General features: G+C 43.4%; 1 protein-coding gene across 2 annotated transcripts; it reads left to right on the forward strand.

The window, feature by feature from the left end:
• Positions 1 to 4,808: 4,808 nt before the first annotated feature.
• On the forward strand, positions 4,809 to 17,117 carry TXN (thioredoxin). Of its 2 annotated transcripts, none has more exons than XM_057722117.1 (5): positions 4,809 to 4,966; positions 9,216 to 9,320; positions 9,740 to 9,799; positions 16,384 to 16,449; positions 16,851 to 17,117. In XM_057722117.1, the coding sequence occupies exons 1-5, from the start codon at positions 4,943 to 4,945 to the stop codon at positions 16,911 to 16,913; spliced, it is 318 nt and encodes a 105-aa protein (XP_057578100.1). In that variant the 5' UTR covers positions 4,809 to 4,942; the 3' UTR covers positions 16,914 to 17,117. The 2 variants fall into 2 exon arrangements, with proteins under 2 accessions (XP_057578100.1, XP_057578099.1); XM_057722116.1 differs by lacking the exon at positions 4,809 to 4,966 and adding an exon at positions 6,320 to 6,382.
• Positions 17,118 to 17,619: the final 502 nt, after the last annotated feature.

Raw genomic sequence — 17,619 nt, forward strand, 5'->3', positions numbered from 1 at the left:
ATGTGGTCTTTTGTGTCTGGTTCCTTCCAGTTCAGCAGTGTTTTTGATATTCATGCATGTCATTGTGTATATAGTAGTTCTTTTTTGTTGCTCAGAAGTATTCTATTGTCTGGATATATCACTTCCATTAGTAGTATTAGTAATAGTTTTCACCTGTTGATGAACATTTGAGTTTAGTTTGGGGCTACTGTGAATCAAGTTGCTATGAACATTCATATGCAAGTCTTTGTGTGGATTTGTGTTTTAATTTCTCTTGGGTAAATATCTAGAAGTGGAATTACTGGACCATATGTTAAATGTATGTTTAACTTTAAAAAAAAAAAAAGGAAAACAAAACAAACTTGCCAAACTGTTTTCTAGTTTTACACTCCTATCCACAATGTATGAAACTTATTTCCAGTTAAACTACAGTCTCACCACCATTTGGTGTTACCAGTCTTTTTTAATTTTACCAGTCTAGTGGGTACAAAGTGGTACCTCATTGTGGTTTCGAATTTCCCTGATGACTAATGATGTTGAGCATTTATCTGTTTGCATACTTACTGGTCACTCAGATATCTTCTTTTAAGAAGTGTGTGTTCCAGTGATTGCCATGTTTTTACCAGTTGTTTAACATTGCTTTTCAAAGAACAGAGGATTCAAATTTTAATGAAGTCAAATTTAATAGGTTTTTCTTTTATACTTAGCAATTTCTGTGTGCTGCCTAAGAAATATTTGCTCCAAGCTTGCAAAGATTTATTTCCAACATCTTCTTCTAGAAGTTGTACAGTAAATTTTGAGTTATTTTGTTGTATGGCATGAGATAAGGGTCAAGTTTCTTCCTTCTTTCCTTTTTTTTTTTTAATAGAGATATCCATGGGCTTCTTGAAAAAGAAGAAAGAGTCTGGAAGCAGCAAGAGGAAGCATTGGCCTGACTTCCTGGGCCCTGGAGTACATGGAGCCCACATGTGAGAAGAGCAGAAGTTTCAGAAAGGTAAAAGAAACATCTGAGAAGAGGTTAACCATATATTGGAGCTGCTGAATTCAGCTAGTTTCAGCAAGGTACACAGTAAAAGGGTTTGAGAGGGCAGGAAGGGGTACAATTGCACCAGATTAAGGAATGCTATGGTGTACAGGGTAGAATACTCACAGGGTTACTATACAGCTCGAAGTTTACATTAAAATACTTAGCACTGACAATGTGGAATGTATTTATATGTATATTACTTTTTAGAATCTAAACAGTTAACAGTTTAAATACCTAATCAGGAGTCCACTCTTAGGAGTCCTGTCCCCCAATAGGAACTGATGTTCTAGAGAGAGTTTCTGCAAACTATTCAAATATCCTTATAGTTAAGAGTTTGTAAATTAGCATAAGGAATGTTAGATATTTTTCACTGGTGACATGAGGAATATTCAAGACATGTAGATGGGCTGGCTTGAAAACTGTGCTGGCACTTTCTTCCCTTCGTGAACAGAGTATAAGAATTGGTGCACATTTGTTGTGACTGGATGACCTCTTTGGACTCAATTTTCTTCTCTGTAAAATGGAAAGAATTAAATCTATCTCCTAGGGGATGTTGAGAATGATGCAATATACCTAGCTCCAGACCTGGCAATGAATGACTGTTCCACACTTGTATTTGTTCCTTTTCCTTCTTTACCATTGTATTTTGAGCTCCCATTTTCATATCACTTACATGTTCACTTTTGTGTCTTCATCTCAACTCTCTTGCTAGACAATCTTCCAGCTTCACTAATTGTTGGCCTCCCTTTGGAGACCCCAGGGCCGAGTTTATCAAATCTTAGCGAACCTAATCACCTGGGATGCTGCTTTAAAATGTAGAGTCCAGGGATCTACCTCAAAAGATTGCGATCCTGTAAGTCTGTCTGGGTGTGGTCCAGGAATCTGTGGTATCATCATATACCTTCAGCTATGCTGAATGAGGCGGTCAGGGTTCACACTTAGAGAAACCTGTGATCTAGAGAAGCTTGCTCAGAAGCCCTAGAGGTGCATCTTTTTCAAATTCGAACCTGAACAAAGACAGCAAACCTAGTTTGCTGGTCCCCCAGGGAGCCTCAGACTGAGCTGACCTAGAAACGTGAGGCAAGCTCATCATCCAAGCTACTCATTTCTGCTTTTCTTGACAAAATGGTATTTCTTAGAAATACCATTTTAACCTGTCCAAAATGTGTTTCCTCTTTCCCTGGTAAGCCCCTGGATTTTCCTCACTCCTAGTTGAAATAAATGGTCCAAGCAAGGCTGACTCCCTCCCCTATCCCTAATTCAAGTCAATGAAGGTCAGCCTCCAGGGCACTTACTAGAACAAGGGAGAAGAGTGCCCTTTCTTCCAGTATACTAAAATGTAGGGACCTAAGCCTGGAGGGGCCAGTCTTACCTAGGTGAAGAGCCCACTGAGAATGAAACAATATCTATGGTACTCCTGTGACATCTTTACACCATTGGAGTTCCTGGTTGTATGAGTTGCTAATTCTTTTTGATTTAAGTTAGTTTGAGCTGGAATTTCTCCTTACAACTGAGAGTTCTGACTAACACACAGAACCAAGCCCCCAAATGAAGGCCTTCATGTCACCCTCTCTCTCTCTCTTCTCACCCCTAGCGTTCTGCACAAACAGATCTTCCCTCACTGGGCTGTCCCAATGATTCCTCTGCATCTCTCTCTCCCCATAGAACATCACCTCCTTGCCACAACTGAAATCCTAAGGACTTGAGTTTCCCATGTCCCTGTAAGCAGAGGACCTTCCTCTTCAGGTAGGACCAAGTCTAGCCCACTCTTCTTTCACCCTCTGAGGGGAAAAAATCCTTTTCCTTTGAGGATTCATGTTACAGAGCTCACTGTTTATTAGGAATCTCCTGATAACTTAATTCACGTAGGAGTTTGACACCTGTTTTACAGTTTCCCCTTCCACCTCTGCCATCATTCCACAGGGATGTCACCATCCTATTAATAGCCTATAATCATAGTCAATGTAGCATTTACTGAGTACCGGGCATTGTTCTAAGCACTTTACATATATTTTAGCTCACCTGCCCCTTCTAATAGCACAGGGTGTTATTATCCCTATTTTATAGGTGAGGAAACTGAGGCATAGGAAGGCTAATTAGACTTGTCTAGAGCTACCCAGACACTAAGTGGTAGAGTGGGGATGAGGACTGGGAATCTAATTGCAGAATCCAGGCCCTTAATACATATGCTTGCCTGCCAGTTCCCTGTTCCCTATAATTGCAGCATCCCGCGTAATCCCCCTTCTATTTTGCTCCTGGACATCTGGAAGGTCCTTGGAGAGGAGATGTCAGCTGAGGGTGGTTTGGATGGCCAATGGAGATCTGTGCCTCTACTTCCTACAGCTCAGTTATTTATTGTCATCTCCCATGTAAATGTACCAACAAATAGGCCCAGGAGCTGGGATGTAAATTGGGCTGAAGACACAGCAGCAGCAAAGCAGATTACGTACTGTGCTCCTGGTACCCCATAAGGCCTCTTCTCTGCCCCACTAGTCCTTATTCTTTACCATAAGGTTGCTGCATTCAGGCCAGCCCATCCTCCCTGTCTAGGACTGTCCTTAAAATGTGTTTCTTGTCTATATCCTTACCCATGGACTGTGTTCCTCAACCTTTTACAAATTTTGCACAAGAAATTCAAAACCTCTGTTTTCCTTCCCTGCTCTCTGAAAAAGCAGACAGAAGGAATCCAGGGAGCAGTTTCACCATCCCAGCCAATCACACCTAGATGTAGCTGCATCCAGAGTGCCTCCACCTGAAAACTCATGCTCTGGCACTCCTGCCCCAACATCATCCCACTCCTTTCCAGCCTCCTGGCTCTCATTCCAGCTCAACAGCTTGCCCATTTCCACTTCCAGCTGCCCTCCTGGCTTCACAACGCCAGCTAACATACTCACCTTCCACAACCCCCAGTCCTGCCAACCCATGACACCAAGCACGACGGATCAGTGCTCACAACTGCTTTAATTATAACTATTTCTGAGTGCCTACCATGTGCCAAGCACTCTGCTAATCACTATACAAGCACTTTAATCCTCAAAACACCACCGCCAGGAGTTAGGGACCATCAGAATTCTCATTTTACAGAAAGGAAAACTAAGGCACTGGGAGGTCAACGCCTGCTCAGGGTCACAACTGCGTCACTCCGGCGGGACTTAAGCCCGCATCAACTGTGAGCTTGGCAGGATCCCAGCCAGCTCCCCCGCCGTCACTCCCGCACTAAACTGCTGTGTCACGCTGGAGCAGCAAGTTCATCCGTGAAAGCGAAAGAACAGGAAGGAGGGAAAAAAGGAGAAGAGAGCCGTCCCGGTAAATTCCGGAAAGGAGGCGGGGGGTGCACACTCAGAGACACTTCCTGGTTATCGTTATTCAGCATTTTGTAGGGTTCGCGGGGCTGGGGAACGGGGGTGCGGCGGGCCTTTCTGAGGAATCGTACGCGGCCTCTTCTGGAGCCTGGGTGCGTCCGATGAAAGGCCTGGCCGGCCCCTCCCCAGGTGACCCTGTAGCTCTGGGGGTGGCCGCCCACCTCCGCCCGCCGTGCACAGCGCGTGCGCCCTTTAGGCGACCCGCTGGCCCTCACGGATCTCCGATCCCAGAGAGGGTACAGGTTTCAGGCGCCCAAGGTTCCCAGCCCAGACGATTCCCAGGAGCTCCGCCGCGCGCCTGCGCCAGCCCGGCCACTTCGGCCCCGCCCTTGCAAGCGGCCCCGCCCCCGTCCGGCCGCTCCAGGAGGCGGGGCCTCTCCCGGACGCCGCGGCGAGCCCGGGAGGCCCGGGCGGGCGCGCCCCCGCCACACGCACGCCGCGCGCGTCCTCCCGCCCCGCCCACCGTCGCTATAAAGGGAAAGCGGGCTGCGCGCTCTCCAAGCTCCGTCCCGCGTCTTGGATCCGCTTCTCCCTCTGCAACCGTCAGGTCGTTCGTGAGACCCCAGCAGCCAAAATGGTGAAGCAGATTGAAAGCAAGGTATGCGTTCCGGGACAGGCCAGGGCGCGGCGCGCAGTCCGGGCAGCTGGGAGAGGCGGTGGGCCGGAGGTGGGCAGGCCGCCCCTCCGCATCCCTGGGGGAAGGGGGACGCGGCGACTCGGTCTGGCACTGCGAGAAGCCCGGGCCTGGGCGCGCCCGGGGCGGTGGAGCGTGCCCTGGAGGGCGAGGTCCGGGTGAGCTGTGCCTTCGGGGGATGCACGCGCGCGGGAGCGCCCTGGAGTCCTCCGCTGCGCCTCCGCCACCCTTAGCCGGGAAACCGCGATTGGGTAAAGGATGGAGGGTGTGCCTTTGGCCCCCATCTGTATCCGGACATGGGCTCGGGCAAGGAGGTGGAGGGCTCCTTGGAGAGAGCCCGGGCTTGCTGGCCGCCACTCCCTCCCCTGGGAGCGGCGTGATCCACCCGCGCTGGGTGCAGTGAACTCCCCGGGGAGCGGATCCAGGCCGGAGACCCCCGGCTGCCTCCGGTACTGCCCGGCCGCAGAGCTGACGCGTGCTGCGTCCGCGCGGAGGGGGCGGTGCCGGGCTGGAGACGCCCCACCCCCTCAACCCCTTCTCCGGTACGAGTCCGGCCCTAGGGGCCCAGGTGGCGGCAAGGAAGTGCCGTGCGGGCCGCGCCCTCGGGACTCCTCCTCCTGCGGCGCAGGGCGTGTTTCCGGCAGCGCTGGCTCTGGAATGACTCAGTCCGCAAGGCTGGCCCCAGGGGCTTCCACTGCCCTAACCTTCTGTGAGTCACCCACGGTGAATTTCGTGGTCGGTGGGTTTCGCTGGAGCCAGGAGTCCCCCTGGGAGCGGCCGCGCTCCTCCGGGTGCTTGTCAGCTTTCGATAGTGTTCCATATCGAGAGCTACTGCAAACTTCATGCCCTCCTGCTTGGAGAACTCACAACCTAAGAGTGTCTGGTGTACGGTGGCCCCTCAAGAAATGGGTGCTAAATGCAGTCACGAAAGTGAGTGGGAGAAAGTTGGTGTTGCTCACACAGTGGCACGAAACCGTTTACCGTGCCCCCTCCAAGTAAAGCAGGGGAAAGGTAGGTCGAGTGCCCCGACCTGACTTAGGTGCTGGGCTTGGCTTCGGAAATGGAAGTTTGTCTGTTAATGTTTTCCTTATCTTTTTTTTGTTCCTTTTACAACCAGAAAACATAAAAGATCGTTGTAGAAAATTTGGGAAGACGGCGATCTTCTCTTTCCTAGAAGCAACCACAAAATAGTTGAGATGACTTTTTATTCCTGAGGTGTGTGTTTGTGGTCTAATTTAGCCTGAACGTTTTCCGTGTATTGAGAAGCTTTGTAATCATTTCAATATCTGAAGACATTGCTGGACATTTGGGCAGTTTTCCATGCTTCAGCGAATGCTTCTGTTCATAAGGCTTTATACAGACTTCAGGCTGTTTCCTCAGGTTAGAGGCTTGAGTGTGGTGGTTGGGTCAAGGGATGTGAACCTTTTATGGCGTGTTAATCTTCTCATTGGTTGAAAAGAGCGAGCCTTAATACTGAGTTTTTTCCCAAGTGTTTTTATTCAATACCTACTGAGGGACAGGTAACAGTCTATGAGGGGAGTAGGGGGTGGTCTTCTGCAGAGCCAGCCGAGCTCATCAGCAGAACCTGTGAAAACCCATGCAAGGAGTGAGAAATCTCTGGTCTATATGAATTGTCCCAGAATCCATACACTACGAACAGAAAATTGATTCCTGGAGCTCACTTCAGTCTTTCCCGATTTTAGTTGTCATAGTTGTGGCACCCTCCTCCCCTCATCAATGACAAGACAAGAGTGACAGGAAATTCATCACTCAGAAGAGCACTACAGCCTGGGGCCCAAAGGCCCTGGTAATCAGTCGAACTTCAAAACTATGATCCAGAGTCAATCCAAAGCTAAGCTAATGTTTCTTGTAAACATTGAGTACACTTTAGATTTTCATCCTGATGGACTGAAGTTGGTGCCATTGGCCATCCGGACAACTCTGAGGTTCTGGTAGTTTAGAGCCACTGGGATCCATTTCAGATCCAAGTGGGATAATGGACTATAAAAGTGAGGAAGAAACCAACAGGTTTTTTTTTTTTAAGAATGGCTGCTGCCATTTTTTGAACTCCTAACTTTAACACACAGGAACTTTGTTAAATACTTTACAGACCACTTGTTGTTTACCTTTGGAATGGGTGTGTTTAGGAAAAGAGATGCTAGATACTACTCTTATTTATCTGCCCCAAATACATTGTTTTGTTTTCAGAATGTTTGTCTTAGTGATAGGGACCTTTATCAGTCCTCACTGGTAGTTTCTGGAAGCTAAAAATTATGGTTTGCTTCTTAGTAAGATAATATTGAATCATTTTCAAACTAATGTCTGTTTCAGGCAAACTTAAGTATCCAGAGAATAGAGTTTGTCGTGAAGTCTTAAATGTATGTGGCTTTGTGAATCATGTTCAGTGAAGCCAAAAGTTATTGCAGAAAGAAATTCTAGGTTGAAAGTAACCTCACCAGTATTTACTGAGGTCCAACCATGTTGACAAAATCATGCCTTCATCTGACCAGACATTGTCATTCCTTATTTTCCTGTCTTACCTGGATCTTGCAGTAAAGAATGACTGGTTTGACCTAAAAAAATCACATTAGGGAAGGCTTTGAAGGAAAGTCATCTGGAAAAAATCAGTGATGATTTGAAAAAATAATTTATATACTTATTCTCTGCCCCCTCCACTGTGCGCGCGCACACACACACACACACACACACACACACACCCCTCCCCACACCCAAAAGTGTGGTGCGTTTATTTGTACTCAGATTTGTACCTGCATAACTGAAAAGGGTACAGAGGTCATGACCTGCCATTCCAGGGAACATCATTTGTGAATTGTTTCCCCCCAAAAAACATGAGGCAGAAATCTAGAGAAGTAACTTCAGAGGAATTCACTTTAGATTTTTTTTTTTTAATGGTGCTTTACTTACTTTCCTTCTTTACTGGGCCAGATCTGATCTGATTCTTAATTTTCAAAGGAGGGGTGGTGGTGGTGGTGGTTTTTAATTAAACCAATGTGACTGGCATTTTTACCTTGAAGAAAACCAAGACTTCAGATATAGATGTTTGTGTTTTGATTTCTCTTCATGGCCTTGGTTTTGGTCAGCACCAGCTGACTAATTGTGGTTAAAAATGAGTCCCTTGTTAACTAGAAGGTTGGGTTGCTAGGGTTACAGTATCAAGACCGTTGATAAATTATTCAGGGAGGTTGGTGGTAAGGGATTTCTTGATCATTTCTGCTGGTGAAATTTTTTATTCAACAAGCATTGCTTACAAAAAATAACAAAGAAAATTCCCTTCAGCAAGAACTAAAATTTTTCATTTGGTCAACAATGAAGGCAGAAATCAACGATAGATGAAGTATTGTGTGATCAAACGATTTGAAAGGTGTGCTAGGGTCGGAGGTGGGGAGAGCATGGGGATGTCTGGTTTAAGGTTAGTGACAAGGCGAAAAGTTGCCTCCTGCAGAGAGCTCTTTCCTCCCAAAAGCTGCTTACAAAATGACAGCAGTAGTACCAATACCAAATGCCCCTGCTTTCCTAAAAAAGCATGTGGGCTTCTATGAAAGTGTGTCTCTTTCCTTTTTAATCGACGAGCGTGTTGCTTCTTCAGACTCATCATGGTTATGCCATTAAAAAGAGTATAAGGACATGTGCTTAATGTCAACAGTGAGTGTAAGGGTGTAGAGGAGGTTATTTTCTATGATATTTTTTTGAATTTTTGGATGTTCTACCATAGACAATATTAGCTTAATCAAAACATTTCAGTTTTTAAAATAACTTGTGCTGTTTTAGTTGCAAAATTCTGTGCCTTTGTGACTTATTCAGTTCACATGTGACTCCTTGCATCAATCAGTGAAGCATTTAGTGAACGTCCACCATATTTTATACCTAGATTTGATGTGGAAACATTTTTTAATACAAATGTCTTTATTTTCCTTTCATTTGCTTAGTTTGGATGTGGATTAACCAGTTACTATTTTATATTTATGAAGACATGAATATTGATACACTGTGTACCTTGTACTTGTTTCATCTTATCAAATAACACTATACCACAGTAGGATTTCTTCAAACAGTTTATTTGCTTTGTTTTCATTGTTTAATTAAAAAATAGGCCCTGAAAGCAGGACTTCCAAATTGTGCTTTGTGTCTCACCTTATCAAAGCTTTTGGAAATAAATGTAACTTAACACCTGCTTTTCTCTTTCCCTTCTTAGTATGCTTTTCAGGAAGCCTTGAACAGTGCAGGAGAGAAACTCGTAGTAGTCGACTTCTCGGCCACGTGGTGTGGGCCTTGCAAAATGATCAAGCCTTTCTTTCATGTGAGTATTAGCCAACTTCTGCTTTTGTAAGCTACTTGTGTGTTTGGGGTTAGTGGTCACAAAGCTAGGAAAGAAGGACAATTCAAGGGGTTTTGTTGTTGTCAGCCTAAAAGTCATAGCATAACAACTTACTTTAGGTTTGACACATACAGCCTATTGAAGACAACTTTCAGAAGTTAATTTGGTTGTCCTAAGCAGTTTTGCTTTTCTTCAGGTTGAAACATGGGTCCTGTTTGAAGTTCAGGAATCAGAGTTGATGTTCCAAATTACTTTATACTAAGGAGAATTTGATTCAGGGGAAATGTCTTTTATGCTTACCTGTCCCTACCTTAAATTTCCATTTAAGAAGCTTGAGTGTGTTGACTGCCATTACCCAGTGCTAAATCTTTGTGTTTTGTTTTGTTTTTTAAATTTTCCAGTCTCTCTCTGAAAAGTATTCCAACGTGGTATTCCTCGAAGTAGATGTGGATGACTGTCAGGTACGTGGCTGGAAATGTGAAATAATGCTGAGCTTTTTGCATTGGCCTTTTTCTCTGAGTTGCACATTGCTTATTCTCATAAGTAACTAAAAACTTTTCAGGTAGTGTTGTAGGTCTAGTATATTTCAGATGACCAGGTAATGGTGCCAGTTATGAGCCTGATCCTAGCTGTCAGAAGCTAAGTGCGTCACATCCTAAAACAAATGGTTGAGGTATCTGTTACTGTTCTTTGCTAGTCACCTGTCTTTCTGAAAGCCCGAGTAGTCTACCTAACATTCTGAGATGCTCAACAAATAGAAATTGAAAAAACCAAACACCAAGGTGCCCGACAGAGAAGAATTTGGGGGAACATTTCAAGATTGGCTTAATTTAACAAATGCTTGTTTCGCACCTTGGGCCAGGCGCACTGTTCTGTGTACATGACAAGTATGGATTCGTGTAATCCTTGGTCCTGTCATCCTGCCCATTTTACAATGGGAAAACAAACAGGTTGGCCATGGAGTTACAGTTACTGAGTAGTAGAGCTGGGATTTTACATGTGTGTGGGTAGGTTTGCTTAGCCCCAACAGGGCAGGAGCAGGTTAGGGTATGAAGTGGCAACAAAGGTGCTAGACCTGGGTTCCAGTCCTGGCCCAGTGACTTCTGCTTTAGGCTCATTCTTGTCTCCCTTGAGCCTTGGTTCTTCTGTCTGTGATCAGATCTTAATACCTGTCCCCACCCACCTCATAATGTTGCTTATTCATTGAGCACACATGGAAATCCTACTAAAGGTCCAGAAGGGTCTGTAAAAGGGGGTGTGTGGCAGTACTTTCTAAGCCTGTGGGCACCTCCCAGTACCACATTGCTTATTCCCAGCACATTTCTCATCTTACTTTCCTGCTGGACAAGCTCCTTGACTTAAGCGTCACATCCTCTCTAGGAAGTCTCTTCCCGTTACTCCCTTTTATGCCCAGACCAGGTTAGTTCCCGTCCTCTGTGTCCCCCTGGTGTCCGCTGCCCCTCTTTTTCTTGGATGGGTGGTTGTCGGATGGGAAGATCGTGTCCCTTGCCAGCTGTGTGGGCTTAGTGACGTTATCTGTTCTGTGCCTCAGGTTGAGCCTCTGTAAAATGGCAGCCTTATACTCCAGCATCGTAAGGCAGTTGTCAGCATCATGTGAGATGAGAAGAGCTGCGAGCAGTGCCTGGCGTGTGATAAGCACTCAGTAAGCGTAGCTATTACTGCAGTGATCTTTGTCCTTCATTAGTCTGTCAGTTGCTTGAGGTCAGGGACCCTGTCTTTTTCGCCATTGTTTCCCCTTTACCTGGCACACTGTCTGTTCTCTAGTAGGTGTAGAATGAATGAATTTGTATGGGCGTCAAGTAAAGTTATTCTGATGTGTCCTGGGTTTTTCAGTGAGAGTAGACATCTGTTTGTGAAAAAACTCTGGCTCCCTGTTTAAACCTTTTTTTTTTAAATCTGGTCACCTTAGCCAGGTGAAAATTGCACTTGGAAGGGACTAAAGAAACTGGTACTTGACCCTATCAGACAGCAAGTGAATACATTTTTATTTGGAAGTACTAACGTATGCTAGATGCAGTACTAAGCCCTCTGCCTACATTGTGTCATTTCATCCAGGTAGTAACCATGAGGACTGTTTTTATCAGCATCCCTCCTGAACAGATAATGGGACTGCAGCACAGAAGGAAAAAAGGTTGATTGAGGCAGAACCTGTGGATTTGGCCCCAGTACCGTGCTGGGCCCAGGACAGATGTTTTCTGCCTCAATCCAAAACCTTTGGGAAGTAGGTGAGCAGAGCAGACCAAGACTTCTATGTGACCGCCCCCCCCCTTTTAGGCCTGGTTGGCATCCTCATCATCATGCTGAAAGCAGTGTCTACACCTCTGGACCTTGAAGTGACCCTCTCAGGAGTCAGGGACCCTTCACTTTGTGCAACATATGGTTTTTTGTGGGGTTTTTTCCCCCCTCATACTTTTAATGACTACTATTGCACTATCTAACTAGCCTTATCAACTTTTTGCGGCATTAAAAATTGAATTACAGAACCTTTTGGTCACCCCATACACATAGCAGTAGTCTGTCAGCTCCTACTCACCTGGCCATTCAGCAGAGTTAGCAAGGCAGGTAATTCAAAAAGGAGTTCATTATCCATCTGTGAGGTGTTTTCCCCCATGGAATTTATGAATTACGTGAGTGGATCTTCTGGTTGCTTTGGAATGCTGCAGGTAAAACCATCCCTTCATTTTGGCCCGAAAAGAATGCAGATGAGGGATAAAAATGACATCATTATTTTGAGTATTAGATCATATCATTAAATAGATGGAATATTTTAGCACTGAGTTTATTTTATATTTTTTATGCAGATAATTCCTATCCATGCAGACCCAGGGTACTTGATGCTTATAGTATCTTTAGGGCAAACAGCACCTAGTTTTTAATAACATTTGGGCTGGAAGAGATTATCTTTTAGGTGTAATAATAGATTCAAATGGACAGTTAGGAGGCATGGACATATAATGTGGTACACACACAAAACAACTCTATGCATAGTGAAGTATGAATACTACTTTTGAAAATGATAGACTGATTTTATTTTCTTAACAGCAGACTCTACTCAGAGTATGATAGGTAAAAGAAACAAAGTAACTTAGTTTTGCAACCTTTTAGAATGCCATGTGTTTCCCTTTTAATGAGAACAGCCAGGAATGAGTTAATAGCAGGTGAGGAGCAGGTTTAGTTATTTTGGCTATACAGAGTGCTAAGCTAGAAACCACTGAAATAAAATTTTAAAAAGTAAAATGTAGCCTTGTTACATTTAATAATGAAAACTAATAAAAATCTGAGATCAGGCAAAACTACAGGCATGGAGTACACACCAGGGGGGTGGGAAAGGGGGAGAGTCTGACCACAAAGGAGCTACTGAGGAGGTTTTATGGGAGTGAGGGAAGAGTTCTGTACCCTGATTATGGCAGTGTTTATATGACTACACAAGTTCCAGATTGTTTATTTTTTTAAAAATGGCAGGAACTGGGGGTGTCATTAGGAAGTGGCTAGCTTTCTGTTTTTAAATGAAGGTAGTGATAAACTTGGGTTCAAGAATGCTTTTAAAACCGCAAAGGTAACTACTTAATTTTTAAATGTATATGCCTTTCAGATCACTACAGGAATGGGCAAATTAGTCCATGGAACAAATAATAGAAAGCAAAAGAAAAAAATAAAACACTAACAGAGGCAGTAGAGATCAAATATTAGTTATAGAACGTCTAACCTTTCCTGAGATCCATACAAGGTTTTACTAGATGGCTGTACTGTCTTCCTAGATGTTGATTCAGTGTTATTAAAATGTTAGTACTCTCAAATTCATCCAGCACTTTTGGGAAATTGATCACGACATTCTGAAATAATGTAGTCAGGAAAATCCTGGAACGTATTCTAAGAAACTAATTAGGGAAGTCATAGAGGATGGGAAAGGACAGGCCCCATAAAGTACATTAGCAGCAATAATTAAAACAGTGTAGTCTTGTAACCAGAATAGGTATGTAGATCCATGGCCAAGACTAAAAAGTCCAAAAAAGGTAGAATCAAATCTATTAAACCATGTATTAACGATTAACCATTTGGGGTTAAGATGTTACACCTCTGCCTCATCCTTTACCCCCAGGTACAATCTAGAAGAAATCCAAACATTAAAATTCTAGAATATACTGAACACATAGAAGTGATACACTGTAGAGCACATTAACTGCCCCATTTCTTAAGAATTTAACTGTTTTTCTCTGTGACCATTGCTGAAAAGGGCCCAAACAGTTCAGTCACAGAACTGGAGTCTGTTTCAGATAAAGCCTGTGCGTTCAGTGATTGGTGTAGGGAAGGGCTGATGGATCTGATTACATGAAAAGTCTCAAACGGGATGTCAAAAATCATGCTACATAAGGATAAATCGACACATTCACATTGGGAGGTACTTCAGTAATGTCTGTCTGGAGCCTTTAATTTCATTCCCTTAGCACTGCTTGCTTTCAGGGGTGGGGGCTGAAGGAGTGTAGAGATGCTTATATATGAAGAATAAAGTGGTTACATTAGGCAAAATTAGCCTTTTACATAGTGACCAGCAGATGAGTTAAGATGATACATTGTACAGAGACAGCCTTCAGGCCATAAAAAGGTTTATAGTTATTCTGGCTACACAGAGTGCTAAGCTAGAAACCACCCAACAAAATTTAATACGGTAGAATGTAGTCTTGATACACTTTTGCCCTGGGACATGTCTGAATTTATTCACAAGGATGTGCATCGGTTGCAAGTAACCTACAAGCCCAGAGTGGTGGATTCAGTTACGGTACAGAATGCTGCGTCACTTTAAAAAAAAAAAATCACTTTCATACCCAGTAAGAGAGAATTCTTAATGTTTTAACTAAAAATTTGCCATGTAAAGACTTGACTGCAATTTTAAGACATGAAACGTATGAACATGATTTAAAAAACACTTGGAATCTTTCTCAAAGCATTGATACCACTTCTGAGCATTTATCTTGTTTCTGGTTTTTTTATGACATTTTATTGTAAGTTAGGCAGTTGTACCAAGGCAGGAATGCTAAGCTCTGGCTTGGTGGGGTATGAGGCGTTCAGAATCTGAGAATCAGACAGCGATTAAACTGTCATTTCCATTGATTGGGGCCCTGTATTTTCTGCTGATAAAGCTTTGGGAATAGCTTTTTCACCTGAAGGTTGTGACCTGTTGTCCAACCTGTTGTCTTTGGTTTGGTAGGTTCCAGTCTTTGTCCATGGTTGTTTAGCAGTTAGTTGTGATTTTGGTGTGCTCGAGAGAAGAGGTGAGCTCAAGGTCCTTGTACTCCACCTTCCTTACTCATCTCTAGGTCCTATTTTGCGTGCTTTCATATGTGAGGCAGGTCAGTTGTACCCCCTGTATGTTTCTATGATTAGAAGTCACGGAAAGGGTGGCTTATGCTTTCCAGACCACTGCCCTTCCACATAAAAACAAAACTAACACCCACCTCTTTTTGAGGCTTCTGTTTACGTGATAGATGGTGTCCAGCTGGCGGCTTACAAGTGTCGGGAAGAGAGAGGGAAGGGACTGCACTGAACAGCTGCTCTCCCAGTGCTGGGAAGGGCCAGCCCAGTGTTGCCAAATATTCAGGCAGTTCAGAGATTTTTTTAAAGCATTTACATGAACCAAGTTAACATATCTGGACCAGCTTCAGCCCCCAAAACAGCCCGTTTCCAACCATTTAGCCAAGCCAGCCTTTCTACCCTTCTAGCTTGTCATCTTCTGGTTTCCCGATTACTCATCTCAAGGTCTGGAACCTTAACGTGAGCTTATCGTCTTCCCGTCAACTCTCCACCCCATTTTCCATCCTGGATTCCAATACTACAAGGGAATTACTGGAATTGTAAATTGGTACAATTAAAATGTTATGATCTTCATTTTGATAATCTTATCCCATGTTCTCGGTCATTTCCTTATAACTCTTGCTTTCAGAGAGTACTCAGTGCCTGGAACATGTGAAGCATTCAGGACATACTAGCCCTTTTATTGCAGCCGTTACTGCCCCTGTGCTTCTTGTTGTCCAGCATTTAAAGAAAAAATAAAGGTTATCTGGAAAGAACTCTGTGTCCACCCCAAACTGTCAACAGGACATATGCAATTTCATAAAGATGTAAAACCACACTTTTCTTCCAGTGTCAGAGGAAGAGGGGATGTTAGGCTGGTTTGCTACCATTGACTGGTGGCTCAATCTGTGGGGACCCCCCCCCCAGCACACACACAGAATGGCATCTGGGATCTTAGTTCCCCAGCCAGGGATCAAACCCGCACACCCTGCAGTGAAAGCTCAAAGTCATAACCACTGGAAGTCACCACAGTGTTTTTAGCTGACCTTCCTTTCCTGTGAAAGTTCTTTGGTTTCCGTGCTCCTGCTTCTCAGAGTCCTGCCTCCTTGGTTGCTGTCCTTCACAGCTTTTGCTGAGTTAGGGCTGCGTGATTCTTGTCTGCATTTCTCTCCTGATCCTCTTTGGAGTGCTGAGCTGATGTTTTCAACTCCTAACGGACCTGTTCACTTGAAACTCTTGTCCAAACCAAATCATTTTCACGGCATTTTCCCCCAAAACCTGGTATGAACAAGGGGTTGAGAGTAAGGGGTTATAAGACAAAAGCAGAAAAACCAGTGTGGGGCTGTCCCTGTAGATTACCATGACTTTATTCTTGAACAAGTCCTTTGTAAATAAGTTGTTCCTCTCCCTAACTCTAAACTTTAGCCTTTGTGATCATCTTCTATGTACCTCACTCCAATACAACTGGGAATGATTAAACTATTTGAGTCACTGTGTAGTATCTGATGCTAGTATCTCTCAAAGATGAGAGTGAATATTAATTAAAATTTTAATTGCGAATATAACCAGTTTGGCTTTTATTCCTTGTTTAAGCATATAAAACTTGACACAAAGTCCTAATGCTGAGTTCTGGGTATATAACAGGAAAAAGAATCTGGTTTTAGATCACAGGTGCCAGAGCTCAATACTCATAGTCTTGTTTTTAATATTCTTTCTACATCTCCCTTCCCCCCAGGATGTTGCTTCAGAGTGTGAAGTCAAATGCATGCCAACCTTCCAGTTTTTTAAAAAGGGACAGAAGGTAGGTACATCTGACCTTGAAGAAAACCAGCTGGGTAATAGGAAAGCATGGTATATAAATGAAGAAAACTGAAGTGACTGACCCTTCACATTGGGAAGGACATCCCCATTTTTTTCTTTCAAAAGTATTTAAATGTCATTCTTCATTATGTACATAATGTGACATCTCATTGATAATTGATCTTTGTTAAAACTAAAATCACAGGGATTTGATGATTAATCCCTGTGATTGGTGCTTCATATTTATATCAACAGTGCATTTATGTAAAAAATTGTCTTGACTTTTGAGGAGTTTTTAGCTTATACTTCCTCTCCTCTCCAGGCCCATTCTGTGATCATATCTGACACACAAAATAGGGATGCAATGCTACATCTAACAGCAATTCAATATTCTCTCAACAGGTGGGTGAATTTTCTGGAGCTAATAAGGAAAAACTTGAAGCCACCATTAATGAATTAATCTAATCATGTTTTCTGAAGACATGAGCAGCCATTGGCTGTTTAAAACTTGTAATTTTTTTTTTATTTACACAAAGGAAAGATCAAGTATGAAGACTATATACCTAACTGCCATCTGATGACAATAAAATATTAACTGTACCCTTTTTAAAACTGTCTGGTGTCTTTGCATAGTTTTCAAAATAAATGAAAACTGGCCATTTGATGATATTTAATGTCCTAGTTATTTTCATATGTTCTTGATCACTTTTTAGTAACCTTTTAAGCCACTGATTTAAGATTTTTCGTGTGTTTCTAGGAAAATCTTGTGGGGGCAATGCACAGATAACAGAGTATTAAAATTCTGTTATTTTTGATCTTATGCACAAAGAAAGTATTATTTTATGTTCTAGCAGGCAAATCTCTTATGCTTTCTGAGTGGTTCTCATGACAGAAATTGATGTCTGCCCATGAAGGAATTGTTTATCTCTGGTTTGAGGTTCCTGTTCCAAAAGTTACAGTGAGCTGCCAATTTTGCTAATGGTAAAGGAGTTCTGTTATCAGCTAGGAATTCTTCATAGGTGGCTCACAGGGGCGTTCCCACAAGCATTACTGTGGGAATTTTGATTCTAAGTATCTAAGAAACTGGTTTCATAGGCCAGATAGAAGTTCCAACCTAAGTGGTAAAGAGTGTGGACATTACTGTTGATTTCATTCAAAGAACATTGTTTCT

The sequence above is a fragment of the Hippopotamus amphibius genome, chromosome 2 (assembly GCF_030028045.1).
Source record: "Hippopotamus amphibius kiboko isolate mHipAmp2 chromosome 2, mHipAmp2.hap2, whole genome shotgun sequence".
Lineage (NCBI taxonomy): Eukaryota > Metazoa > Chordata > Mammalia > Artiodactyla > Hippopotamidae > Hippopotamus > Hippopotamus amphibius.

Bases quoted from the DNA above. Each gene is read 5' to 3' on its own strand.
- TXN (XM_057722116.1), top strand. From the start codon at position 6,323: ATGCTTCAGCGAATGCTTCTGTTCATAAGGCTTTATACAGACTTCAGG. The intron at 9,800-16,383 runs GTACGTGGCTGG...CCTTCCCCCCAG, and splicing joins TAGATGTGGATGACTGTCAG to GATGTTGCTTCAGAGTGTGA. The intron at 16,450-16,850 runs GTAGGTACATCT...TTCTCTCAACAG, and splicing joins TTTTTAAAAAGGGACAGAAG to GTGGGTGAATTTTCTGGAGC.